General features: G+C 43.5%; 1 protein-coding gene across 2 annotated transcripts in view; it reads left to right on the forward strand.

Annotated features, from left to right (window-relative positions):
* Positions 1-27,178, forward strand: part of LOC105496243 (phosphatidylinositol glycan anchor biosynthesis class U) — a 109,181-nt gene that overhangs the window by 43,336 nt on the left and 38,667 nt on the right. For both annotated transcript variants that reach the window (XM_071079478.1, XM_071079477.1), the window contains exon 7: positions 8,129-8,226. In XM_071079478.1, coding sequence (XP_070935579.1) covers positions 8,129-8,226 — 98 coding nt within the window. The remainder of the gene's footprint in view (positions 1-8,128; positions 8,227-27,178) is intronic.

Raw genomic sequence — 27,178 nt, forward strand, 5'->3', positions numbered from 1 at the left:
TATGTGTAGCATGGGGATGAAAGAGTGTCTACCTTATAGAGTGAATGTAAAGAATGAATGGTATGGCAAATGGTATGGAGGCATGTAATAACTGCTCAGGTGGTAGTGGTTGCTATTCTTTTTTTTTTTTTTTTTTTTTGAGACGGAGTCTTGCTCAGTCGCCCAGGCTGGAGTGCAGTGGCCGGATATCGGCTCACTGCAAGCTCCGCCTCCCGGGTTTACGCCATTCTTCTGCCTCAGCCTCCGGAGTAGCTGGGACTACAGGCGCCCGCCACCACGCCCGGCTAGTTTTTTGTATTTTTTAGTAGAGACGGGGTTTCACCGTGTTAGCCAGGATGGTCTCGATCTCGTGACCTCGTGATCCACCTGTCTCGGCCTCCCAAAGTGCTGGGATTACAGGCTTGAGCCACCGCGCCCGGCCGCTATTCTTAATAGTATCTTCCCTTTCAAAAGATCCGTCTGAGCTCTGACCATGTCACTGATCCAGTGAGCTCTGACCACGTCACAGCACTCCAATCTGGACAACAGAGCGAGACTGTGTCTGTAAAAAAAAACTTAAAAAATAAAAGAGACCTCATGATTGTTAGCATCCTTATAGGCCTTATAGGGAGGCCTGGGAGGTTTCAATGAGGTTCTCTTCCTGGAGCCTAGCCTTAGAGGAACAATGGAAGAGTGATGATCCTGAGGCCTGGTGATCCCATCACTTCCAGTTGAGGTTCCTGTGGGCCAAAGCCCTGCCAATGGAAGGAGTCATAGAGGACTCAAGGACCCAGTTTTTGTCAGGTCAACCCAACTTCAAAGCCTTCTTATTCTAATTACCAGCTCTTTAGCCTTGAGCAAATCATGCAGCCTCAAGAGCCTCAATTTGATCCCAGAATATCTACCTTCTAGAGATAGCGGAGGAATAAATAAGAAATATAAAATGCTTAGCATGCTTCCTTAGCAGAATCCACTCAATAACTAGTTGCTCTGCCTATTGTTATTTTTTATGGTGCAGACAGATTGAGATCAAGAGGGTGGCACAGTGATGCAGTCAGAACATGTGGTCTGAAGTAAAACCATTTGGTTTAAATCCTGTTGCTCTCATTCACTAGTTTCGTGACCGCAGGCAAATAACTTATCTGCCTTTCAGTTTCATTATCTGTAAAATGGGGACAGTAATTGTATCCACTGCATGGAATTATTGAAAGGACTAAATGACTTAAGGCAAGTAAAGTGCTTACAGTCATGGCTGGAACAGAGTAAGTGCTCAATAAATTATCATCGTTATCACTGATATGTACTCAGCTCTGAGAGAGGCTGCCTTGTTAAAAGAGCACACTTGGCAAGGAATGTAATACATTGGCCCTGCCCCCAGGAATGCCTCCTCCTCCTGGGCAGTCTCACTTGTTGCCCCAGACCCTGGTGCAGCTTCCTCTTCTGATAGTTCTGTGGGACCTGAGCCCTTTTGACTACATTCCAGTGTGTCTCTGCCTGTCTTGGTACAGGTCATCATCTGTGACCCAATCTCTTTGCTCTCTGATTACTCCACTTGAAGTCCCTGTCCTGAACCAGTCCCCATGGCCCCACCTCATTACATTCCTGGTCAGTCCTGTAGCTGTGCTGCCCACCCAGGCCCAGATCACTGTAAGGTGCAGTCCCTGGAGGCAAAGTATTACCCCAGGTCTTGCTGAGGCTTGTTTTGGCCCCCACCCTGACACAAATAGAGAGTTAGAAGACATAACATATTCAAAGCTAGATTGAGTAGATAATGAAATTTCCTGATACTACAGCCAATGTACATACACATTTGACCAATTTACTCTAATATCCCTAGGATAAAGCTAAATATCAAGGTTTGTATAGAAAGCCTAGTGCCTGTGCATCTGGGCTGCCCTAGAAAATAGTAGATTATATCATTTTGGGGTAAAACTCTTAGTCTTCTTGGCACAGTTCCTTTTGGTTAGGCGAGCGTGGTGCCCTAGCTCTTGCCCACATGAGGCTGCCATTGCAGACATGATTTCAGGTATCCTGTCTGGGCCTGTAGGTAGATGTTTTTGGATGACTGTGCAAGCTAAGCCCTCCGTGATCTGACTCCTACCTGCTTGCTGAGACTTTTTGGATTGTAACTTTTTAAATTTTTTTAGACAGAGTCTCGCTCTGTTGCCCAGGCTGGAGTGCAGTGGCATGATCTCGGCTCACTGCGACCTCCACCTCCCGGGTTCAAGTGATTCTCCTGCCTCAGCCTCCTGAGTAGCTGGGACTACAGGCGCCCGCCACCATGCCCAGCTAATTTTTGTATTTTTAGTGGAGATGGTGTTTCACCATATTGGCCAGGCTAGTCTTGAACTCCTGACCTTATGATCCACCTGCCTCGGCCTCCAAAGTGCTGGGATTACAGGCATGAGCCACCACACCCGGCTGGATTGTAACTTTTTATTGAAGTATGACATATATACAGAAAAATATATAACTCATTAGTGTACAGATACATGAATTTTCACAAAACGTTGAATAACCAGCACCCAGATTAAGAAACAGTGGTACTAGCATCCACGAACTCCTTTTGTGTTCTCTTTCCAGTCACTCCTCCCAGCTCTTGCCCTGTTTTGGCTATATTGAGCTAATTACAGTACCCACCCCCTACCCCAGCACACTGTTCTCTCTTGCCCTCCTGCCCGTGCACAGCCTTGGACTGCCCGGCCTCACCTACTCATTGTTCAAAACTCAGGTGTCAGCCTCCCTTGATGGGCTAAGTCTGCTTCCTTTGTACTTTCCTCCTCTATTTTGTAATTGTTTACTGGCAGCTGCCTGAGGATGGAGACTATCTGAGTCACCAGGTTTCCTGGCACCCAGCACACTCTTCGTATAGAGCAAACTCCAGAAATGTTTGCTTATTGCACAGTTTGTTTAAAATATTTGAAGTCACTTCTCACTTTCCTTGATCTTCTCTGACTCTGCCCCAAGCACATATCATTCCTCTTCTGCCTTCCTAACTCCTTTTTATCCCTTCTAGCTTTTTTCAAAACACATAGCGCTTTCTGGGTCTCCTGCCTGCCTCCATACTCACCCTCACTTTTGCTCAGGCTGTGCGTATGCCCCGTCCACACCTGTCCCAGCATCCCACACCCAGATTTCCCACACACCAACCTACTGACTGTTGCAGCACCGTGTTTCTGCCCCCAGACTGCAGGCCTCAGCCATGCAGTAGTTCACAGAGAGCATTCTCTGGGCCAGCTCCCTGCCGCAACAAACCTTCAATCGCTATTCTGCAGGCTCTGCTTTATTTGAGTCAGATTTATTTTGTGTTTTGCCCATGTTCATGACTGTGTATTACACTTCATAAGTTTTTCTTCCTCAAGAACATTGGTTTCCTTTAATATTCTTGTATTTTTAAAAAAGATTTCATATGTATTGCTGAATGATATTCATTCATTCATTTCTTCATTTGTTCATTTATCACATGTACCAGGAACTGTGCTAGGTGCTGGAGAGCCAAAGTTAAGATAAATGTATTGCCCTTGAGAAACTCACAGAGAAATGGGGAGAGAGAGAGAAACATATGCAGATTATTATAAGATAGCATTGGTATTGAATGAGATAGGCTTATTAACATAGGGATTAAGAGTGGGTACCGGAGTCAGCTATGTGGTTTTGGTCACATTACTGAAGCTTTCTGTTTCTGTGTCTTGGTTTCTTGACCTGTAAAATGGGTAGAATGTGTGGTTTTTATCTCAGTAAAGCTGTTATAAGGAGCAGAAATAGAGCTTTCACAGGGCTATTGTGATGTTTCCTGAGGACCTTTTTGAGTCAGAAACTGTTCTCAATGCAGAGGATACAGTACAGTGCCTGGCACCTAGGAAGTGATCCATAAATGTCAGCTATAATCACGGTTTACGTTACCACCTTTGCTTGGGCTCATAGACAAAGTGACCTTTCACCTGGCTATCGAAGGAATGGTTTCTACTAGAAAAAGGGCAGAGAAGGATGGCTTAGGCAGAAGGAATAGCCTAAGAACAGACACAGAAGAATGAAACAGCATGATGTTTTCAGAAATTGGGAATAGTCCAGTGTAGCTGGAGGACAGGGTGTGTGTGGAAGAGTGGTGAGAGGTGAAACTGGAGAAATGAGACCCAGTGGTGAAGGGTCTTGTTTGCTGTTGGAGTTTAGACTTAACCCGATAGATGAAATGGAACCATCAGAAGCCTTTAAAGACTGGCTTGCCACAATCTGAACTGCTTTAGAAGGCTCCTTTGGTGCTTCTGTGGATGGACTTGGTTGAGAGGCAATTGGGAGACCGCTAAGGAGGAGAGGGAAAGGCTGCTGGAGAGAGATGATGAGAGCAAGAACTGAAGGGATAAATGCTCCAGAGGTGGATCCACAGGGCTTGGTGACTGGTGGAGGAAAGAACATGGGAGCTGGAGGGTGAAGGGTTGCCAGGGTATCTGGCTAGTTGTTGATGCCGGTTACCGACAAAGAATAGCAGGAGGAACAGATTTTTCCTTCCCAAAGACTACTTCAGTCTATGGAAGGAAGACTGCTTCTTCCTGATCCTAGGAGCAAGTGTTCTAAAACTCACAAGTCCATTCGACTAGGCTGTGAGCCTCTTTTTCTCTCTTGGGCCTTATAAACAGTCAGTTTCAGACAAGCGATTATTAACCTCAGGCAATTAGGGCAGGAGATGGCTGTGTTTATTTCACTCCTTGTGTCTCCTCGGGGAGAGAGAGGAGAAAGTCATGTGTTTGTTTTCACCATACTGTGCGAATGGATGGAGTTGGAGCATTAGCCTCCATCCTCTGGTAACAGACACATGGACCTCTTCTCTTGCCTACTCCCAATCCATAGAGAACCATGTTAAGTTAAAAAGTTCTTTTCAGTGTTTTCCCTCTCTTGGCCAGTTTCCCACCAAAACATTCAGATTTTTGACCCAATGAAAGAATCAATCCCTAGCTCACTCTAGCTGTTGGGCTCCAGAACAGCACCTTTCCCACTACTGCCACCTCCCTATCCCAGAGTGACCTGGTTCTGAGTCTAAAGTCTGTGGCTCAGCAGATGTATGCATGCCACTGCTGGTGTCACAACTTAGCTGAGCATGATCCTGTTCCTACACAGTCGTAATTATGAGTACCCTGGATACAGGACATCATGACTGGCACTGTCAATATGGCGAGACATCCCCCCTCTCCATAGAATTCTGTCCTGTTACTTCTAGCTTCTTTCTTTCTCTGCCTCCCTTCTACTTTCTGTCAGCTAGGGTTTTTCTAGCTGATGAGTTTCTTTGGTTTGAAGAATAAAGCACACAGAGTTCTTTTCTCTCCACTCCCTTGTCTGTGAAGTTGTCGTGTTTATAACCCTTTGTCTTCCAAGGTAGTTTTTAGATGTTTCAAGTATACAGACCACTTTGGTGGCAAAAGATCTCGTCAATTATCTCTTCCTGTTTGTCTCTAGAGCTGGATTAGCAGAGAGGTAAAACTCCTTGGACTGGAGTGACTGGTTCCTCCTTTTATGAAACACCATTGAGAGGATGTGTTATTTTTATTTTTTTATTGAAACAGGGACTTACTCTGTCACCCAGGCCGGAGTGCAATGGTTCCGTCTTAGCTTACTGTGGCCTCAACCTCTAGGGCTTAAATGATCCTACCACCTCAGCCTCCTAAGTAGTTGGGACCACAGGTGTGTGACACCGCAACCAGCTTATTTTTTTTATTTTTATTTTTGTAGAGATGGGGTTTCACTATGTTGCCCAAACTAGTCTCTAACTCCTGGGTTCAAGCAGTCCTCCCACCTTGGCCTTTCAAAGTACTGGGATTACATGTGTGAACTACCATGCCCAGCCTGTTACTTTCAGTAAATAGTTGACCCCACACTAATGAGAATGAGCATGGATATTGTCATTTTAGAAAACATCATTACAAGACACCTGTTGGGCTTTATACCTTGGACCATCAATTGCACCCTACTGATTTCTGGGCCACTTGGAAACTCCTGTTGTAAACTAGGGCTCTCTATCCTTAGTTTTAGAGTATCCTGTTGTCTTAAGGGAATAGCTATTTTTTCAAAGAAGTTAGCTTTTTTCTTATGACAAAAACAAAGCATGTTCATTTTAGAAAGTTTAGAAAATGCAGTGAAGCAAAAATGGAAAATTGTTCATAATTTCACTACCCAGAGATAACCACTATGAACTTTGTGGCCTTGGCTTTTAGTCTTCTATTTATTTACTTATTTTTGGTAGTCTGAGACTGGGCAATTTACAAAAGAAAGAGGTTTAATTGGACTCATACTTCCACATGGCTGGGGAAGGTCTCACAATCTTGGCGGAGGGCAAAAAGCACTTCTTACATGGCGGTGGCAAGAGAGAATGAGGAAGAAGCAAAAGCGGAAACCTCTGATAAACCATTAGATCTTGGGAGACTCATTCACTATTACGAGAATAGCATGGGAAAGACCAGCTCCCATGATTCAATTACCTTTCCCTGGGTCCCTCCCATAACACATGGGAATTCTGGGAGATACAATTCAAGTTGAGATTTAGGTGGGGACACAGCCAAACCATATCATTCTGCCTCAGCCCCTCCAAATCTCATGTCCTCACATTTCAAAACCAATCATGCCCTCCCAACAGTCCCCCAAAGTCTTAACTCATTTCAGCGTTAGCCCAAAAGTCCACAGCTTAAAGTCTCATCTTAGACAAGGCAAGTCCCTTCTGCCTATGAACCTGTAAAATCAAAAGCAAATTAGTTACTTCCTAGATACAATGGGGGTATAGGCATTGGGTAAATACAACCATTACAAACAGAAATTGGCCAAACCAAAGGGGCTACAGGCCTCATGCAAGTTGGAAATCCAGCAGGGCATGATCTTCTTTGACTTCATGTCTCACATCTGGGTCATGCTGATGTAAGAGGGGGCTTCCCATGATCTTGGACAGCTCCACCCTTGTGGCTTTGCAGGGTATAGCCTCCCTCTCAGCTGCTTTCACAAGCTGGTGTTGAGTGTCTGTGGCTTTTCCAGGCCCACAGTGCAAGCTGTTGGTGGATCTACCATTCTGGGATCTGGAGGACGGTGGCTGTTTTCTCAGCTCCACTAGGTGGTGCCCCAGTAGGGACACTGTGTGGGGGCTCCGACCTCACATTTCCCTTCCACACTGCCCTAGCAGAGGTTCTCCATGAGGGCCCCGCCCCTCCTGCAAACTTTTGCCTGGGCACCCAGGCTGGAGTGCTGTGGCACAATCTTGGCTCACTGCAACCTCTGCCTCCCAGGTTCAAGCAGTTCTCCTGCCTCAGCCTCCCGAGTAGCTGGGATTATAGGTGCCCACCACTACCCCTGGCTAATGTTTATTTTTAGTAGAGACGAGGTTTTACCATGTTGGCCAGGCTGGTCACGAACTCCTGGTCTTGATCTGCCTGCCTCGGCCTCACAAAGTGCTGGGATTACAGACTTGAGTTACTTTGCCTGCTGGCTTTTAGTCTTCTAAAAAATGTTTGTGCATGTTTTTTAATAAAAGAAATGATAATATATGTCTCTTTTATAAACTTCATTTAATAGGATATTATAAACACCTTTCTGTGTCATTGCATATTCTTAATAGCATCATGTTTAATGATTTCATAGTAGTCCATTTTATATAGGAAGTGAGGACATTACTAATAAAATTAATATACTTTCGTTTGAAAAAAAAAACATGAATTCTCATGAATGTAGCAGGTAAGGAAGGGCTGTTGTAAAGAGTGATAAGTGTTGCAACAGTCAAAGGGATGGGTTTCCAGCTCTGAATAACATAAGCAATAATTGTAGGCTTAGTAAATTGGTACATTAGATAGGACATGGATGTTAATAGACTTGCTCCTTTATACATCTTTGGGTTGAAACTTTGTAAAATCGTTCTAGGTCTCAAAATTTCACAAGATTTATGCCTGTAGTGTCTCAGGTTGCCAAAGGTAGATGGTTTTGACTTTCTTGGTTTTCTTTCATTGGAAATCAAGCCAAGAAGCTCTGACTGTGTGAATTTGCATAGCACCTTGTGTACCAGGAGGCACTTGGCAGGTGATTATTTGAGCAGTTATGGAAGGTTTTGTGTTGACAGGGACTCACTGAGTCTAATCATGATTGATGAGGCTGGATTATTCCATACATTTCTTTCTTTTTACAGGCAGTGCTTTCCTCAGTGCTATTTTTCTTGCCTTAGCGACATACCAGTCTCTGTACCCCCTTACCTTGTTTGTCCCAGGACTCCTCTATCTCCTCCAGGTAAGCGTTTGCTGGTCAGAAGCCAGCACCCAAGTGACATTTAATACATGGCCTGGTCCCTGCTTGGGGGAAGTAAGGGCATGGGTTAGTAAAGGCAGCAGGAAACTTGCTCCTAGTTGAAAATACAAACACATAGAAACTTGACTAACTTTAAACAAAGTAGACTTAGTGATCATTAAGTCCCAACTACAGTTGACCTCCCCATATCTGCAGGGGATATGTTCTAAAGCCCCTAACGGAGGCCTGAAACTGCATTTGGTACCGAACCCTACATATACTATGTTTTTTCTATCTAATAACTAAGATAACTACTAAGTGACTAACAGGCAGGGATACACTAGACAAAGGGGCGATTCATGTCTCGAGTGGGACAGAGCAGGACAGTGTGAGATTTCATCACACTACTCAGAATGGCATGCAATTTAAAACTTATGAATTGTTTGTTTCTGGAATTTTCCATTTTAGTACCACAGTTGACAATAGGTAACTGAAACCATGGAGAGTGAAACCTCAGATAAGGGAGGCACTACTGTATGCATATCCTTGCGAATGTATAAGTGCATTTTATTTTAGATATTTGCAAATGCAACTATCTTGCATTTTTCTTTTCTCAACTAATGATCCCCTCTGAGCTCATTTCTTTAACTTTTCTTTGTAATAACACTTTGTAACATTCTTACAGGACTTAAATGGAGTATGTGCATCTGATATAATGCTTGGAACATTGTGGGTGATCAATAAACATTAATTGAAGAATACAAATAGCTGACATTTACTGAGAATGGATTACACGTCAGGCACCATGCTAAGCACTCTGTAGGCATCATCTCATTTTAACCTTATAAGAACTTTATGGAGTAGGTCATATTGTTAGCCATGTATTAGTCTAGTATTAGCCATATTAGACACATGAATTGAAACTGGAATGTTGGGAGGTTAAGTCACTTAAGGTCACAGGACCAGCGAGTGACATTGCTGATATATGAACTGTGGTCATCTGATGCCAGAGCTTGCTCTCTAATCATCTTTTTCTACTCAAATGAGAATAGTACATGTTTCTTCAAGAGGAAGTAACTGCATGTAGGCCCCACATTGTCCAAATCTTTTCTTACAAGAGAAATGTTTCTTGAAAGTGTACAGGTGACAGTGCCAGGACTTAGACCCAGAAATGTCTGATTTCGGAGTCTTTCTTAATCTCAAGCACTGCTAAAGCTGAGTGTGTATTCCATTTATTGAAATAGGCCATATGCATGTTATTTTAAATGATTTCATAATATTGTGTTGATGCAGACAATGATTCATGGTTTGCTTGATCTTTTTCTTTTTTTTTCTTTTTTTCTTTTTTTTTTTTTTTTTGAGACGGAGTCTCGCTCTGTCGCCCAGGCTGGAGTGCAGTGGCGCGATCTCGGCTCACTGCAAGCTCCGCCTCCCGGGTTCACGCCATTCTCCTGCCTCAGCCTCCCGAGTAGCTGGGACTACAGGCGCCCACAACCGCGCCCGGCTAATTTTTTGTATTTTTAGTAGAGACGGGGTTTCACCGTGGTCTCGATCTCCTGACCTTGTGATCCGCCCGCCTCGGCCTCCCAAAGCGCTGGGATTACAGGCGTGAGCCACCGCGCCCGGCCTGCTTGATCTTTTTCTTATTTGGGGAATTTGAGATATGTCTTTATTTATGTTTGAGATATGTCATTTATATTAATTGTCACTAATATAAATAATGTAGAAATTTTTTTTGTTTTTTTTTTTTTGAGAGCAGGGCCTTGCTCTGTCAGCCAGGCTGGAGTGCAGTGGCACAATCTCAGCTCACTGCAGCCTCCATCTCCCAGGCTCAATCAATCCTCTCATCTTAGCCTCCTGAGTAGCTGGGGCTACAGGCGTGTGCCACCACACCCAGCTAATTTTTTGTAGAGATGGGGTTTCACCATGTTGCCCAGACTGGCCTTGAATTCCTGGGCTCAAGCAATCCACCCACACACCTTGGTCTCCCAAAGTGCTAGGTTTATAGGAATGAGCCATTGACCCAGCCAGAAATTTGTTTTTATTTGTTTTCTCTTTCTTTTTCTTATTTTTGAGACAAGGGTCTCACTCTGTTGTCCAGGATGGGATGTGCAGTGCAGCAATCACAGTTCACTGCAGCCTCAACCTCCCGGCCTCAAGCAATCCTCTCACCCCACCCTCCCTAGTAACTGGGACTATGGGCATGCACCACCACACCCAGCTAATTTTTGTATTTTTTTGTAGAGATGGGGTTTTGCCATGTTGCCCAGGCTGGTCTCAAACTCCTGGGTTCAAGCGATCCTTCCCCCTTGGCCTCCCAAAGTGCTAGGATTATAGGTGTGAGCCACCGTGCCCAGCTTGAAATTATTTTCTTCAAGTATGTTCCTTTAGCTAAATCATTGGAACCAAGGTGAAAAGTTGTATTGTTCTTATTAGGCAATTATACCAGATTGTTCACCAGAAAGCCTGAACCAGTTTGCAGTGCCACCATCAGTATCTAAAGAGAAGTGGACCACTTGCCTCCCCATCTGCCAGCACTGACTTTTCAAGTTTGATTTATGATTGCCAGTTCAGTAGATGTGTCACCATACTGTGAAGTTATTTTGCTTTGATGTTCTCTCTGTATTCTTGCTGAGTTGAAGCATCTTTCCACATGACAATGTGCTGCTTGTATTTTCTTTTTTATTTCCTATTTATGGCTTATTCTTTAGAAAGTCTAAGCACTAAGAATATATATAGCCAGACTTTTTATACGACTATGTATCAAATAAATAATATAGTATATTTATTCATACACATGAATGGACCAGAAATTTAAAAATGGTTTCTGAGCTTGTCCAACCTGCAAAAAATGAATAAGTAAATAAAAGAAGATAAAAATGGTTTCTTAAGCCAATCTCTATGCACCACTTTATATAAAACAACTTCTGTTTAAAACTAAAGGAAATTTCCTCCTGACACTAGTGGACAGTACAACTGACTCATGAAGTCAAGCAGCTCCTCTACCAATATTGACTAAGTACCTATAATGTGCTAGATACTATGCCAGACTGCAGACATAAAGCAATTGAAGGATGCTGAGCAGGTGAGTGCTCCTGGAAGATTGTTTTGGCAGCAGCCTGTGGGGTAGATGGGAGTAGGAAGAACTGAAGTTGGGAAAGCTTAGAACATTGTACTAGATCAAGTCAGAGGGGTAAATTTGGGGCCCAAACCAGTGTCAGAGGAGATAGAGAGATGAGAGACTAGATGCAGGGGAATTCTAGGAGGTAGAATCAGCTGTGCTTGGCAACTGTCTGTATATGGGGACAGGAGTGGAAGAGTTTGAGATGAACTTCAGGATCCCATTTATGCAGAAATTAAAACTCCATCTCCCACTATATTTGTATATATATTTTTATAAGTATATGAAGTAGCCTGGTGTATTAGTCCATTCTTATGCTGCTTTAAAGAACTGCCCGAGCCAGGCATGGTAGCTCACACCTGTAATCTCAGCACTTTGGGAGGCTGAGGCGAGTGTATCACTTGAGATCAGGAGTTTGAGACCAGCCTGGCCAACATGACGAAACCTCATCTCTACTAAAACTACAAAAATTAGCCAGACATGGGGGAGCGTGCCTGTAATTCCAGCTACTTGGGAGGCTGAGGCAGGAACATTGCTTGAACCCGGGAGACAGAGGTTGCAGAGAGCCTAGATCGCACCACTGTACTCCAGCCTGGGTGATAAAGTGACACTCTGTCTCAAAAAAAAAAAAAGAAAAGAAAAAGAACTACTGAGACTTGGTTATTTATTTATTTATTTTTGCTGGTGGTACATGAAATACTTTTTTTAAATTTTTTAAAAAATTTTACTTTAAGTTCTAGAATACACGTGCTGAACATGCAGGTTTGTTACATAGGTATACATGTGCCATGGTGGTTTGCTGTACCAATCAACCCATCATCTAGGTTTTAAGCCCCACATGCATTAGGTATTTGTCCTAACGTTCTCCCTCCTTTTGTCCCCCACCCTGTGACAGGCCCTGGTGTGTGATGTTTCCCTCCCTGTGTCCATGGGTTCCCATTGTTCAACTCCCACTTATGAGTGAGAACATGTGGTGTTTGGTTTTCAGTTCCTAGGTTAGTTTGCTAAGGATGATGGTTTCCAGCTTCATCCATGTCCCTGCAAAGGACTTGAACTCTTTTTTATGGCTGCATAATATTCCATGGTGTATATATGCCACATTTTCTTTATCCAGTCTATCATTGCTGGGCATTTGCATTTGTTCCAAGTCTTTGCTATTGTAGGTAGTGCTGTAATAAACATACGTGTGCTTGTGTTTTATAGTAGAATGCTTTATAATCCTTTGGGTATATACCCAGTAATGGGATTGCTGGGTCAAATGGTATTTCTGGTTCTAGATCCTTGAGGAATCACCACACTTCCACGATGGTTGAACTAATTTACACTCCCACCAACAGTATAAAAGCATTCCTATTTCTCTGCATCCTTGCCAGCATCTGTTTTTTCCAGACTTTTTAATGATTGCCATTCTAACTGGTATGAGATGGTATCTCATTGTGGTTTTGATTTGCATTTCTCTAATGACTAGTAATGATGAGCTTTTTTCATGTTTCTTGGCCACATAAATGTCTTCTTTTGAGAAGTGTCTGTTCATATCCTTTGCCCACTTTTTGATGTTTTTTTTTTTTTTTTCCTGAGACGGAGTTTTCCTGTGTCACCCAGGCTGGAGTGCAGTGGCATGATCTCGGCTCACTGCAACCTCTGCCTCCCGAGTTCGAGCGATTCTCCTGCCTCAGTCTCCCAAGTAGCTGGGACTGCAGGCACGTGCCACCATGCCTGGTTACTTTTTTGTATTTTTAGTAGAGACGGGGTTTCACCATGTTAGCCAGGATGGTCTCAATCTCCTGACCTCACGATCTGCCCACCTCAGCCTCCCAAAGTGCTGGGATTATAGGCATGAACCACTGCGCCTGGCCTGTTTTTTTCTTGTAAATTTGTTTAAGTTCCTTGTAGATTCTGGATATTAGACTTTTGTCAGATGGATAGGTTGTAAAAATTTTTTCCCATTCTGTAGGTTGCCTGTTCACTCTGATGATAGTTTCTTTTCTTTTTTTTTTTTTTTTTTTTTTTTGAGACAGAGTCTCACTCTGTTGCCCAGGCTAGAGTACAGTGGATCCCGGCTCACTGCAAGCTCTGCCCCCTGGGTTCACGTCATTCTCCTGCCTCACCTTCCGGAGTAGCTGGGACTACAGGCGCCCGCCACCACGCCTAGTTAATGTTTTGTATTTTTAGTCGAGACGGGGTTTCACCTTGTTTGCCAGGCTGGTCTCGATCTCCTGACCTCGTGATCCGCCTGCCTCGGCCTCCCAAAGTGCTGGGATTACAGGTGTGAGCTACCGCTCCCGGCCATGATAGTTTCTTTTGCTGAGCAGGAGCTCTTTAGTTTAATCAGATCCCATTTGTCAATTCTGGCTTTTGTTGCAATTGCTTTTGGTGTTTTAGTCATGAAGTCTTTGCCCATGCCTGTGTCCTGAATGGTACTGCCTAGGTTTTCTCCTACGGTTTTTGTGGTTTTAGGTTTTACGTTTCAGTCTTTAATCCATCTTAAGTTAATTTTTGTATAAGGTGTAAGGAAGAAGTCCAGTTTCTGTTTTCTGCATATGACTAGCCAGTTTCCCCAGCACCATTTATTAAATAGGGAATCCTTTCCCCATTGTTTGTTTTTGTCAGGTTTGTCAAAGATCAGATGGTTGTAGATGTATGATGTTACTTCTGAGGCCTCTGTTCTGTTCCATTGGTCTATATATCTGTTTTGGAACCAGTACTATGCTGTTTTGAGTACTGTAGCCTTGCAGTGTAGTTTGAAGTCAGGTAGCATGTTGTCTCCAGCTTTGTTCTTTTTGCTTAGGATTGTCTTGGCTATACGGACTCTTTTGGGGTTCCATATGAAATTTAAAGTAGTTTTTTCTAGTTCTGTGAAGAAAGTCAATGGTAGCTTGATGGGAATAGCATTGAATCTATAAATTACTTTGGGCAGTATGACCATTTTCATAATATTGATTCTTCCTATCCATGAGCAAGGAATTTTTTTCCATTTGTTTTGTCCTCTCTTATTTCCTTGAGCAGTGGTTTGTAGTTCTCGAAGAGGTCCCTCACATCACTTGTAAGTTGTATTCTTAGGTATTTTATTCTCATTGTAGCAATTGTGAATGGACGTTCACTCATGATTTGGCTCTCTGCTTGTCTATGATTGGTGTATATTCAGAATGCTTGTGATTTTTGCACATTGATTTTGTATCCTGAGACTTTGCTGAAGTTGTTTATCAGCTTGAGGATAAACAACTTTTGGGCTGAGATGATGGGGTTTTCTAAATATACAATCATGTCATCTGCAAACAGAGACAATTAGACTTCCTCTTTTCCTATCTGAATACCCTTTATTTCTTTCTCTTGCCTGATTGCTCTGGCCAGAACTAATGCTATGTTGAATAGGAGTGGTAAGAGAGGGCATCCTTGTCTTGTACCAGTTTTCAAAGGGAATGTTTCCAGTTTTTGCCCATTCAGTATGATATTGAGACTTGGTCATTTATAAAGGAAAGAGGTTTAATTGACTTACAGTTCCACATGACTGGGGAGGCCTCAGGAAACTTACAATTATAGTGGAAGGGGAAGCAAACATGTCCGCCTTCACATGATGGCAGAAAGGAGAGGTGCCAAGCAAAGAGGGAAAAGACCCTTATAAAACCATCAGATCCTATCAGGAGAAGAGCAGCATGGGGGTAACCATCTCCATGATTCAGTTACCTCCCACCAGGTCCATTCCATGACAGGAGGGGACTATGGGAACAACAATTCAAGATGAGATTTGAATGGGGACACAGCCAAATTATATCACCTGGGCCTTGTGGGTCATAGTCGGGTATTTGAAAATCAGTGTAGTCACATCCAGGAAACAAAACCACCTGTTTAAATATGAAGGAGGGGTCAGGCATGGTGGCTCACGTCTATAATCCCAGCACTTTGGGAGACCGAGGTGGGTGGATCACCTGAGGTTAGGAGTTCAAGACAAGCCTGGCCAACATAGCAAAACCCCGTCTCTACTAAAAATACAGAAATTAGCTGGGCATGGTGACTGGTGCCTGCAATCCCAGCTACTCGGGAGGCTGAGGCAAGAGAATTGCTTGAATGCAGAAGGCGGAGGTTGCAGTGAGCTGAGATTGCGCCACTGCACTCCCGCTTGAGTGACAGAGTGAGACTCTGTCTCAAAAAAAAAAAAAAAAAAAAAAAGTGAAAAAAATGTGAACATGGAAACAGAAGAGGAAATATTCTTTTTTGTTTTGTAACAGGGTCTTACTCTGTCACCCAGGTTGGAGTGCAGTGCCGTGAACATGGCTCGCTGCAGCCTAGACCTCCTGGGTTCAGGCAGTCCCCTTGCCTCAGCCTCCTGAGTAGCTGGGACCACAGGCATGTGCCACCATGGCTGGCTTATTTTTTGGTTTGTTTGTTTGTTTTAGAGACGGGGTCTCACTTTGTTGCCCGGGCTGGTCTTGAATTTCTGAGCTAAAGCAGTCCTCTCGCCTCAGCTTCCCAAAGTGCTAGGATTACAGGCACGAGCCACCACAACCAGCCTCAAATTATTCTTTAGGGCTGAGTTTCTGCCAGACTACTAAGTGGATCCTTTGAAGTTGAGTTTCACAGGGATCCATAGGCTCAAAGGAGAGAAGCTAGAACGAATGGTTGATTGGTACAAGAAGCTTAGTATAAGGTAGTTCTGTGACAGAAGGAGATGTCCTAAGTGAGGTGAGTTCCCTGTGAATCATGGTGTTTAGGCCAGAGGCTGAATGGCCACTTGTTGGGGAGTTGTAGCAAAGCTGTGAGTACCAGAGTGAGTGGCTGGACCCTGATCGGCTTCAGAATGCTTTCTACTTCTGAATCAAAATGGATTTGATAACCTCTTTGAGCTGACACATCTGCTCTTGACATTCTCTTTTTCTCCAAGTTTTTTTCGAGCCCTACGTAGGCATAGACCTCTAGGAAAGGTGGTGTAATGTAGTATGTAAGTGCACAGCTTGACTGGGACATCTTGTTATGACAGAAAGCAAAGTAGTCCTCAAAGTCTAACAGGACTAAGTCAGAAAAACACTGGTACCAGCTGAAAGGGGTTCATACCATCCCAATTTGGGAATTTCTGAGCATAAAAAGAATGACAACCAGTAATTATAAAACACTGGATAAAAATCCATGTGTTTGTCTGGGCACGGTGGCTCATGCCTATATTCCCAGCACTTTGGGAGGCCACGGCAGGCGGATCACTTGAAGTCAGTAGGTCAGACCAGCCTGGACAACATGGTGAAACTCCTTCTCTACTGAAAATACAAAATGAGCCAGGCATGGTGGTGGGTGCCTGTAATCCCAGCTACTCGGGAGGCTGAGGCACGAGAATTGCTTGAACCCAGGAGGCAGAGGTTGCAGTGAGCCGAGATCGCACCACTGCACTCCAGCCTGGGCCACAGTGCAAGACTCTTGTCTCAAAAAAAAAAAAAAAAAAAAAAAATTCATGTGTCCATAGTGGTGCTCACTAAAAGGGCAAGAAGAGAAAAAAATATATAGACCATCATCAGATGTGGCTATTTTACCAGTTTCTCACTCTGAAAGTAAATAATTAAAAGCAAAGAACTGAGCAATTACTCTGCCTTTTAAAAAGGAACCATAGCTGGGTGTGGTGGCTCGTAGTGGGTGCAGTGTTGGGAGTCCCAGCACTTTGGGAGGCTGAGGCAGGAGGATCACTTGATCCCAGGAGTTTAAGACCAGTCTGGGTACAACCCAGAAGCACAACTCTGTGCAGTCCCATGGCACAGACTCTGCACAACTCTGTGCAGTCCCACAGCAATGTCTAGGGGGGTACTTATGACCCCTGGAGCTGCAGAAGGTGTTTGTTACCTTGTGCTCTTTTAGCTTTGCCATCCTCTGATGGCTTAAGCATTCCACATCTCAGTATGACAGCCCTCTGTATCCCAACCTCTTGTTTGGCGTCCAGGAAGTATCAGGTTGCACAAATCAATTGGAGATGGTAAATGCAGGGGATTTTATTGCTGATGAAAGTAGCTGTCAATGGGATAGAGATCTGGAAAGGGGATTGAGCGGGAAGGTGGTCTTCCCCTGAGTTCGGTCATTCCTGGCTGAACCCTTCTCTAAGGTCCCACCATCAAGGCATCCCTCTGAAATCAAGCTGCTTCTCTCCAACATCTGGCTGCTGCTTCTCTCTCCTTCTCTGCCACTCCGCTGCCAGTGGAGCCTGGGGTTTTTATGAGTACAGGATGGGGGGCAGGGCAGGCCAGGGTGGTTTTTGAAAAGGCAACAGGGATGTGAAGTTCTCCCTTTAGGTCAGGGGTCCAGGCTTGAGGGTGGGGCCCTCACCAGGAACTGCCTTTTTCTGCCCAGTATTTCCCTGCCTCCTGTCTGTATCACATGGATGCTAAAAATCACTGGGTGAATGGTTTTTAGAGAACAGTGTATTTGCATTTGCATTGTGTCAAAACATTATTGCCTAGTCCCCACCCTCTAGATTCTTTGCTAATAGCAAAGGGAAAAATACATATTTATGGCCGGGCATGGTGGCTCATGCCTATAATCCCAACACTTTGGGAGGCTGAGGCGGGTGGATCACGAGGTCAGGAGTTCAAAACCAGCCTGGTCAAGGTGGTGAAACCCGTCTCTATTAATAATACAAAAATTAGTCGGGCTTGGTGGCGGGTGCCTGTAATCCCAGCTACTCGGGAGGCTGAGGCAGAGAATTGCTTGAACCCGGGAGGCGAAGGTTGCAGTGAGCTGAGATCATACCACTGCACTGCAGCCTGGGTGACAGAGCGAGACTCTGTCTCAAAAACAAAACAAAACAAATAGACAAACAAAAATCTTTACGAAGGCATATTCTGGTAGTCACCACCTTAGCTAAGTAATCCAACTCTTATCACTTACAGTGGAACAACTTGATATGATATACTGCTTGGCATCATGCACTATAAAGTACACATTATCAACTCTGAAGTATTCTTACCCAAAAAGTTACCCTTAATGAAGCCTTAAGATCTGACTTTTGGTTTTTAGGAAATAAAAGAGCAGAGAAACGAGTTAAATGACACCACAAGGAAGCAGTAAGACAAACCAGAATGTACTATGGTGTTTTAAGAAAGCTGGTCTGAGTCTGTTCAAAATGTCAATGTCATGAAAAAGAAAAAGTGGAGAAACCGTTCTGGACTAAAGAGACACAATAACTGAATGGAATGGGAGAGTCTTGATTGGATTTTGGGTTAAAAAAAAAAACAACTATAAAGGATGTTTTGGGGGACAACTAGAAAATTTTGAAGATAGATTAGATTCTAGATGATGTTAGGGAATTTTTTTTTTTTTTTTTTTTTTTTTTTTTTTTTTTTGAGATGGAGTCTCACATTGTCGCCTAGGCTGGAGTGCAGTGGCACGATCTCGGCTCACTGCAGCCTCTGCCTCCCGGGTTCAAGCAGTTCTCCTGCCTCAGCCTCCCAAGTAACTGGGACTGCAGGCACCTGCCACCACACCTGGCTAATTTTTTGCATTTTTAGTAGAGACGGAGTTTCACCATGTTAGCCAGGATGGTCTCAATCTCCTGACCTTGTGATCTGCCTGCCTCAGCCTCCCAAAGTGCTGAGATTACAGGCGTGAGCCACCACACCGGCCAGGAATTGTTAATTACCTGGATGTGATGATAGTTTTTTTTTTTTTTTTTTTTGAGACGGAGTCTCGCTCTGTCCCCGGGCTGGAGCAGCTCACTGCAAGCTCCGCCTCCCGGGTTTACGCCATTCTCCTGCCTCAGCCTCCCGAGTAGCTGGGACTACAGGCGCCCGCCACGTCGCCCGGCTAGCTTTTTTTGTATTTTTTAGTAGAGACGGGGTTTCACCCTGTTAGCCAGGATGGTCTCGATCTCCTGACCTAGTGATCCGCCTGTCTCGGCCTCCCAAAGTGCTGGGATTACAGGCTTGAGCCACCGCGCCCGGCCGTGATGATAGTATTATGGTATGTAGGAGAATGTCCTTATTTTGGGCAACTGCATGCAGAAGTGTTTTGGGGAGAAGTGTCATGATGTGTTCAACTTTTACATGGTTCAGCAAAAATATATGCATGCAGAAAGATAAAATAAGGCAAGGTATTAATGTTTAATCTAGACAGATATATGGTTGCTTATTGTATTCTTCCAACTTTTCTGCATGTTTGAAAAAATTTATAATAAAAAAGAGGGAAATAGAGTACAGACTCTGATGTCTTGGTTTGGACACTTATTAACTCTGTGACCCCGAGCAAGTGACTATTTAACTTCTCTCTGCCTCTGCAGGGATAATATAATAGTCCCTACTGCAAAGGAATAATACACGTCAAGTGGGCCGGGTGTGGTGGCTCAAGCCTGTAATCCCAGCACTTTGGGAGGCCGAGACAGGCGGATCACGAGGTCAGGAGATCGAGACCATCCTGGCTAACACAGTGAAACCCCGTCTCTACTAAAAAATACAAAAAACTAGCCGGGCGAGGTGGCGGGCGCCTGTAGTCCCAGCTGCTCGGGAGGCTGAGGCAGGAGAATGGCGTAAACCCGGGAGGCGGAGCTTGCAGTGAGCTGAGATCCGGCCGCTGCACTCCAGCCTGGGCGACAGAGCGAGACTCCGTCTCAAAAAAAAAAAAAAAAAAAACATGTCAAGTGTTTAGAACAGAGTCTGATAAGGGCTCAGTAGGTATTAGCTATGATTATTAGTATTCAAATGTTCATGAAAGGACATGATCACCAGTATGTGGGGCGATGAGGGGAAAAGAAAATAGTTCATCTTTTGAAGTCAGAGGAACTGTAAAAGTTAGTTTGTATTTACTCCTTTGACACTATAAACGTTCCTCCATTCTGCTGGTGGAATTTCTAGAGAGTCCTGGTATCTGATCGGTGCCAGAGGTGAAACTAGTCTTCCTTTCCTTCATGAGACACAAGATCAAAGGAAGGGGACGCTGCATATGGCTCCCTGGTGAGTCACTTATGAGAATGGTAGTTTGAGCCCATCTTGTTCCCTCTGGCAACTCAACTCTTTCTCTGACCTTGGCTTAGAGCCTAGTTTCCAAGTCAGAGAGAGGTTTAAAATGTTATGATTTGATAGCATGCGGAAAAAAATAGAGAGCCCTAACATGCTCAGGGGCAGGAGCCTCCAGTGAAGGAAAGCTGAGTGCATAGTACCGAGAAGCTAAAGCTGTATGGCTTCGAGGGAGACCAGGGGAGGCTTACTGAGATGCTCATGGCACAGTCTGGGAAGATTCTAGTTCTCGCCTTCCTTTTGCTTGGGATTCCTAGAGCCTTGGATTCCCTTGGATGGTTTGAGGCCTTTATTTTCTTTCAAAGACAGTAGCAGACACTAGGGGAAATTACCCTGTGAGTGCTCTTTTGGTTTTGCTTTAAATCCAATCTGACCGTTTCTTATCTTTGAACTAAAAACGTTAATCCTGTGAATTTTTGTTTATCCTTTCTAGAGCTTGTGTCAGGTCATGTGATGGTAGCTTACATCAGAGGAGCCAAACTCAGTCAGTTATTTCTTGATAACAGGTCCTTCCCCAAGCCTTCTCTGGGGCCATATTTAGAGTTTTCACACCTTATTTTTTCTTCCTCCAGTCACTTTCTGTTATTTCTGCTTTGTCCAGTTGGGTGCTAGGGCGGAGGTGGCAGTGCCATTAGCTTTGCTTCTTTTTGGAACGGGTAAAAATGAAGGTAAGAGCTTGATCAAGCATTTTCAATAAAGTTTTCTACCAGTTTTGTTGCCTCTAATATATCTGTCATGCAAAATATATCTCCTGGATCTCTTCTTGTGATTCCAAGAACTTAGATGTAAAAACTTTGTTAGGTTAACTCCCTTTAAGAGTTTATTCAGATAACTGGCTTTTTCCCTTTCACACCATGTCTGAGAAAGGAAATGGTTTCTGTACAGAAAATGCTTTTCTCCCTAGTGCTGTAGAGACTTGGGGAGAGGAAGATAATATAGTTGGGCTTTTTCTGAAGCAGTCTGAGAATTCTTTATTTCCCTAAATATTTTTTATTTGTTAGCAACAATGTGACTTCCGGGATCCTGTAACTGCGAGTCGACGTTTTCAGGTTGAGGGTGCACGTAACCCTTGGGTCACATCTGGCCCACAGATGTGGTTCATTTGACCCTGGTGTTTGACTTTTTTGAAATTAGTAGTCAGCATTTTAAAAATTCATGTGGAAATTTTGTATTTCTGGCTCCTTTTGAGGAATTGTAAGATCTGTCCCCTTTAGGCAGAGCATACCCTCTTCAGATTGCCACAGTCCCTGTTTCATTTCTCTCACCTTCACTTGTTTGCTACCTGCCTGGTCCCCTGTAGAGGTGGTGTGTGTGTGTGTCCACTAAAAGGTCTAGAAACAATGACCAACCCAGTATGAATGAACATTCTTAGTGCCCAAATTATGATCTTGAAATACCATTTACCCATTTAGAGAAACTGGAGTTTCTTAGGGAAATGGCTAACTCTAGGTTTTAGGGCAGGAAATGTATAGGATGATCCTAGAATATTGTGATAACAGATAACATGAAAGTTTATCAAAGTCTACTGGAGTCATCTTGAAAGGACTTAGGATCTAACATGAAGAGGCTCCCACTGACCAAAGAGGGATAATTTGAGTTTCAACAGGGTAAGACTTGCAATAGATTAAAACTCATAAATACATTTAAATCCAGGCATTCATAATGTTACTAAAAAGGAAACCTACTTGGCTAAATTAGGAGAATTGATAAGAAATCAGTTCATTGTATTGAAAACTAAAAAAATAAGTATTTGTCCTGCCTTTCCTGTACCACTAGATAACCGTATAGTAGGTGACAGAAATATATCTGCATAAAATTATTCCAACTTACAAATAATAACAAAATGATAGGATAGCATCATTTTACAACCCGTTATGGTCTAGGTACTGAGCATCAATAACTACTAACATCAGAAACAAACAAAACCGAGCCTCCTGACAAAAGAACATTACCCACCACCAAGTTTTGCCAAAAGGATGAAATCCAAAATCGATCAAGCCTCTGGATATAGCTGCAATTTGCAAGAAATACTGAAAACAAGGTATATAATTAGAAAATCCGTATTATGAGATGTTATATGGGTTAAATGTTCCAGATTCTGTAACATATGAATTGTAAGAAGGAAAAAAAAAAGATATGGGCAGGAGTAGGCTGGAGTGGAGGAGCTATGAATTCAGAGACTTAACAATTGTATCAAAAATTTTAAAACAGGCAAGACCTAAACTATAGAAAGGGACGCAAATGTAAGTGAAAAACTGTGAAGAAATGCAAGGAAGTGATTATTAAAGCCAGCGTAGTGGTTACTTTGGAGGGAGGAGGGGATTGTGGTCGGATCAGGAAACATGGGGGAACTTGGCGAATGCCTGAAAAGTTCTTTCTATTGACCTGGGTAGTGGTTACAAGGATGTTCACCTTATAATCATTCACTAAGCTTTATATTTGTTCTATGTGATTTCCTGCATTTTGTGTTTGTAATAAAATGGTTTAAAAAATTGATAGATTTTTTTTAGGGCATCATTCTTCCAACCCTTCTACTTATATACATACATACATTTTATTTTTTTGTTGTTTTTTAAGATCGAGCCTTGCTCTGTTGCCCAGGCTGGAGTGCAGTGGCACAATCTCAGCTTACTGCAACCTCCACCTCCCAGGTTAAAGCGATTTTCCTGCCTTAGTTTCCCGAGTAGCTGGAATTACAGGCACCTGCCACCACGCCTGGCTAACTTTGGTATTTTTAGTAGAGACAGGATTTCACCATGTTGGCCAGGCTGGTCTCAAACTCCTGACCTCAAGTGATCTGCCCGCCTTGGCCTCCCAAAGTGCTAGGATTACAGATGTGAGCCACCACACCCGGCCATACATATATTTTATTTTATTTCATTTCATTTCATTTCATTTCATTTCGTTTCATTTCATGACGGAGTCTTGCTCTGTTGCCCAGGCTGGAGTGCAATGGCACAATCTTGACTCCTGCAACCTCTGCCTCCCAGGTTCAAGTAGTTCTCCCACCTGAGCCTCCCGAGTAGCTGGGATTACAGGCACCCACCACCACACCCGGCTAATTTTTGTATTTTTAGTAGAGACAGGGTTTCACCGTGTTGTCCAGACTGGTCTTAAATTCCTGACCTCAGGTGACCTGCCCGCCTTGGCCTTCCAAAGTGCTGGGATTATAGGCGTGAGCCACTGCGCCCAGCCCATACATACATTTTACATACTTAGGTTTTAAGTCAGCATTTGCTGTGGAGCAAAAGAGGTAAGATGAAAGCTCACCTGTTCACTGGGAAATTTGCAGTGTGAACCTTGTCAAAGTCAAATAAAATACAGAGACAAATCTCTAATGTTTTATTTGGGAAGCAAGAATTGCAATTTGAGGCATACACACAGACTGGGTAGCCTTTGGTATGGCCAAAGAACAAACAGAAGGTTAGGAGTTTTATTAGAAAAAGAAATAGTATATATTGCTTTGAAAGAAAGCTCATTGACCCTAGTCAAGTTTTTGGGAGCTGGAAATCTCTGATTGGTGAGTGACAGTGGTAGGTCAAAGTAGTCTTAGAGTCACAGCAGGCCATTTCAGCAGCTGGGCTTGTGGAAAATCTAATTGTTGGAGCAGGTGCTGTGTGCCCTGAGTGCTCTTTCCCCTGGCCCTGATTTAGTTGGACATGGCAAGAATGACCCAATTTATACAATCCACTTTTACAACCTCAAGATTAAGTTTGGCTCTAGTATTTATGAACAACAAGCCATCAGAGGATTGCTGGAGTTTCTTTTTTAGGAATTTTAGGTGTGTCTCACTGTGTAACTGGAGTAGTCCTGCAAGATTAAGTGCAAGTTCAGTTTTTATAAATAAATGCAGTACATACTTCAAATTACTTTATCGTTTTAGGGCCCTGTTCCCCAGAGCAAACCTTGACCCCAAGACCATGTCTTCAAAACAGAATTATACATAAAATTTATTGCACATCTTGTAATCACAAGTTTGCCAAGAAAAAAAAAATCATTTTCCAGTCTAACATTGACAGCACTTTAGGTTGAATAAAACACTGAGAAAAATGATAGCCAACAGAAACTTGGGGGCCACTAATGGGATTTGCAAAGAGTGAAACCTCATCTCCTGAGTGTTTAGGGCTCGCCTAAGAGAACTGCTTTTTTTTTTTTTTTGAGACAGAGTTTTACTCTTGTTGCCCAGGCTGGAGTGCAATGGCATCATCTTGGCTCACTGCAACCTCCGCCTCCTGGGTTCAAGCAATTTTCCTGCCTCAGCCTCCCGAGTAGCTGGGATTATAGGCATGTGCCACCACGCCCAGCTAATTTTGTATTTTTAGTAGAGACGGCATTTCTCCATGTTTGTCAGGCTGGTCTCAAACTCCCAACCTCAGGTGATCTACCTGCCTCAGCCTCCCAAAGTGTTGGGATTATAGGTGTGAGCCACTGCGCCTGGCCGAGAACTGCTTTTAACAGCCCACTTGATTCAATTCTTCATGGCCTTGTTGTTTATTCCCTGGCATACTTCTTTTTAAATATCAGTAGGGCGGAATGAGAAGATAAAACAATATTTTTACTTGTGAGGGCATTTTTTTTCTCTCCTGGGCTGTTTTCTTCCTCTTTTTTTTCTTCCTCCCTTCTTCTTTGCTAAATGGCAGTCTTTTTCAGAAGGAAGATCAGATGATCGAGGAATTAACTGAGAACCTAAATACCTTCTTCATTGAATTTGTCTATAGATGCCTTCTCTTTGTTGAATTCTTTTCTCTTTTCTTTCTCTTCTTTTCTCTCCTCTTCTCTTCTCTCTTTTCTCTTCTCTTTTTTCTTTTTTTGAGACAGAATCTCTCTTTGTCACCCAGGCTGGAGTGCAATGGCATGATCTCGGCTCACTGCAACCTCTACCTCCCAGGTTCAAGCATCTCTCCTGCCTCAGCCTCCCGAGTAGCTGGGATTACAGATGTCTACCACCAACTCCAGCTAATTTTTGTATTTTTAGTAGAGACAGGGTGTTGCCATGTTGGCCAGGCTGGTCTCGAACTTCTGACCTCAAGTGATCTGCCCACCTCAGCCTCCCGAAGTGCTGGAATTATAGGCCTGAGCCACCACACCCGGGCTTGAACTATTTTCCATCCCCAGAAATTCATCATTCTCTTAAAACTTCATTCTAGTTCAGTGGTATCAGTAGAACTTTTTGTGACCATGGAAATTTTCTGTGTCTATATTGTCAATGCAGAAGACACAAGCCACATGTGGCCATCAGGCACTTAAAATGTGCTAGTGGGACTGAGGAACTGAATTTTTAATTTTAGTTAATTTATCCTTTAGATTAGAATAGCCACATTTGGCTAGGGGACAGTACAGTTGCAAGGAGAAGTCAGAGCAGAGCTATGTAGATAAAGCTTAGAGAGGGGACCATGATGTTGATCAGATTCCTCTCACCTAAGATCTGTTAACAGTAATGCCGTCTCCAGCTTAAAACTCTTCGCCGACTTCCATCATCCTTAAAGTCTTTATTATGGAGTTATGATGTCTGTAATTTGTTTAAAAATACTTCTTCATGGACCATCTGATAGTATATATTTGCTAGTTAGTTTCAGCCTCAACTTCAGGGGGATGTGAATTACATTAATGAAGCATCCACACTCCATGATGATCACCTAACTTTACATCTGCAAGGGTGCACTCTCCAGGGGCTGCCATCAGTGCAGCACTCTCTATAGTTTGATCAACACATTTACTAATTAGCATAGCGACTGTCAGAAGCAGCTTGGATTTTTTTTTTTTTTTTTTTTTTTTTTTTTTTTTTTGAGATGGGGGGCTCACTCTGTTGCCCAGGCTGGAGTGTAATGGTGCAGTCTCAGCTCACTGCAAGCTCCGCCTCCCAGGTTTAAGCAATCCTCCTGTGTTGGCCTCCCGAGTAGCTGGGACTACAGGCATGTGCCACCATGCCTTGCTAATTTTTGTGTTTTTTGTAGAGACAGGGTTTTGCCATGTTGTCCAGGCTGGTCTCAAACTCCTGGACTCAAGTGATCTACCTACCTTGGCCTCCCAAAGTGCTGGGATTATGGGCATGGCCCACTGCACCTGGCCAATTTTTACTGGTGAGATTAGTGTCTTACTAATTAACAAAATAAGTATTAGAAGTAGGCGCTCATTGGTGAAACTGAAGTAGTCAAAAGCAGAATTGGGTTGGATGTGGTGGTTTATGAGCAACAGAGCAAGACCCTATCTCTGCAAAAAATGAAAAAACTAGCCAGGCATGGTAGCATGTGCCTGTAGTTCCAGCTACTTGGGAGTCTAAGGTAGGAGGATTATTTGAGCCCAGGAGTTAGGGACTGCAGTGAACTATGATCCTGTCACTGTACCAGCCTGGGCGACAGAGCGAGACCCTGAAATAATCCTATGCTTGCATGAAGAAGGAATATGAATCTAGCAAGGCCTGTAACTTTGTCCCTTAGAGATGGTGCCTGAGGAGTAATTCCTTAATAATCCTTTGGCCTTTGGTTAGGATTTCTGGTTGCCTGATGTGACTCCAAGGGCAACAGAACCCTGCCTCTGGGATATTGTCAGTTCTATCGTGAGTGAACCTTTTTCATAAGTAGTAGTTAGAACAATTAGAGGTAGAAAGAGCTGGGACTGAATGGAGCTTCTAGAATAGTTTGCTTTGGGCCTGGCTCACTAAGGAATATCTGTTTAATAGATGTCTTTAGGTGTGCTAGAATTTGGTCTGGAACTTGCTTTCTTTGCCACAAGATCGTAGAAGAGGCGTTAAGACTCACCCACCTGAATCTTTTCTCTCAACTGTTAAAGAGTCTATGAGGTGTATATGACCAAAATGGCTTAACTCCTGCTTGACTTGGCTGCTCTCTACCTCTCT

Source organism: Macaca nemestrina, chromosome 15, assembly GCF_043159975.1.
Source record: "Macaca nemestrina isolate mMacNem1 chromosome 15, mMacNem.hap1, whole genome shotgun sequence".
NCBI lineage: Eukaryota > Metazoa > Chordata > Mammalia > Primates > Cercopithecidae > Macaca > Macaca nemestrina.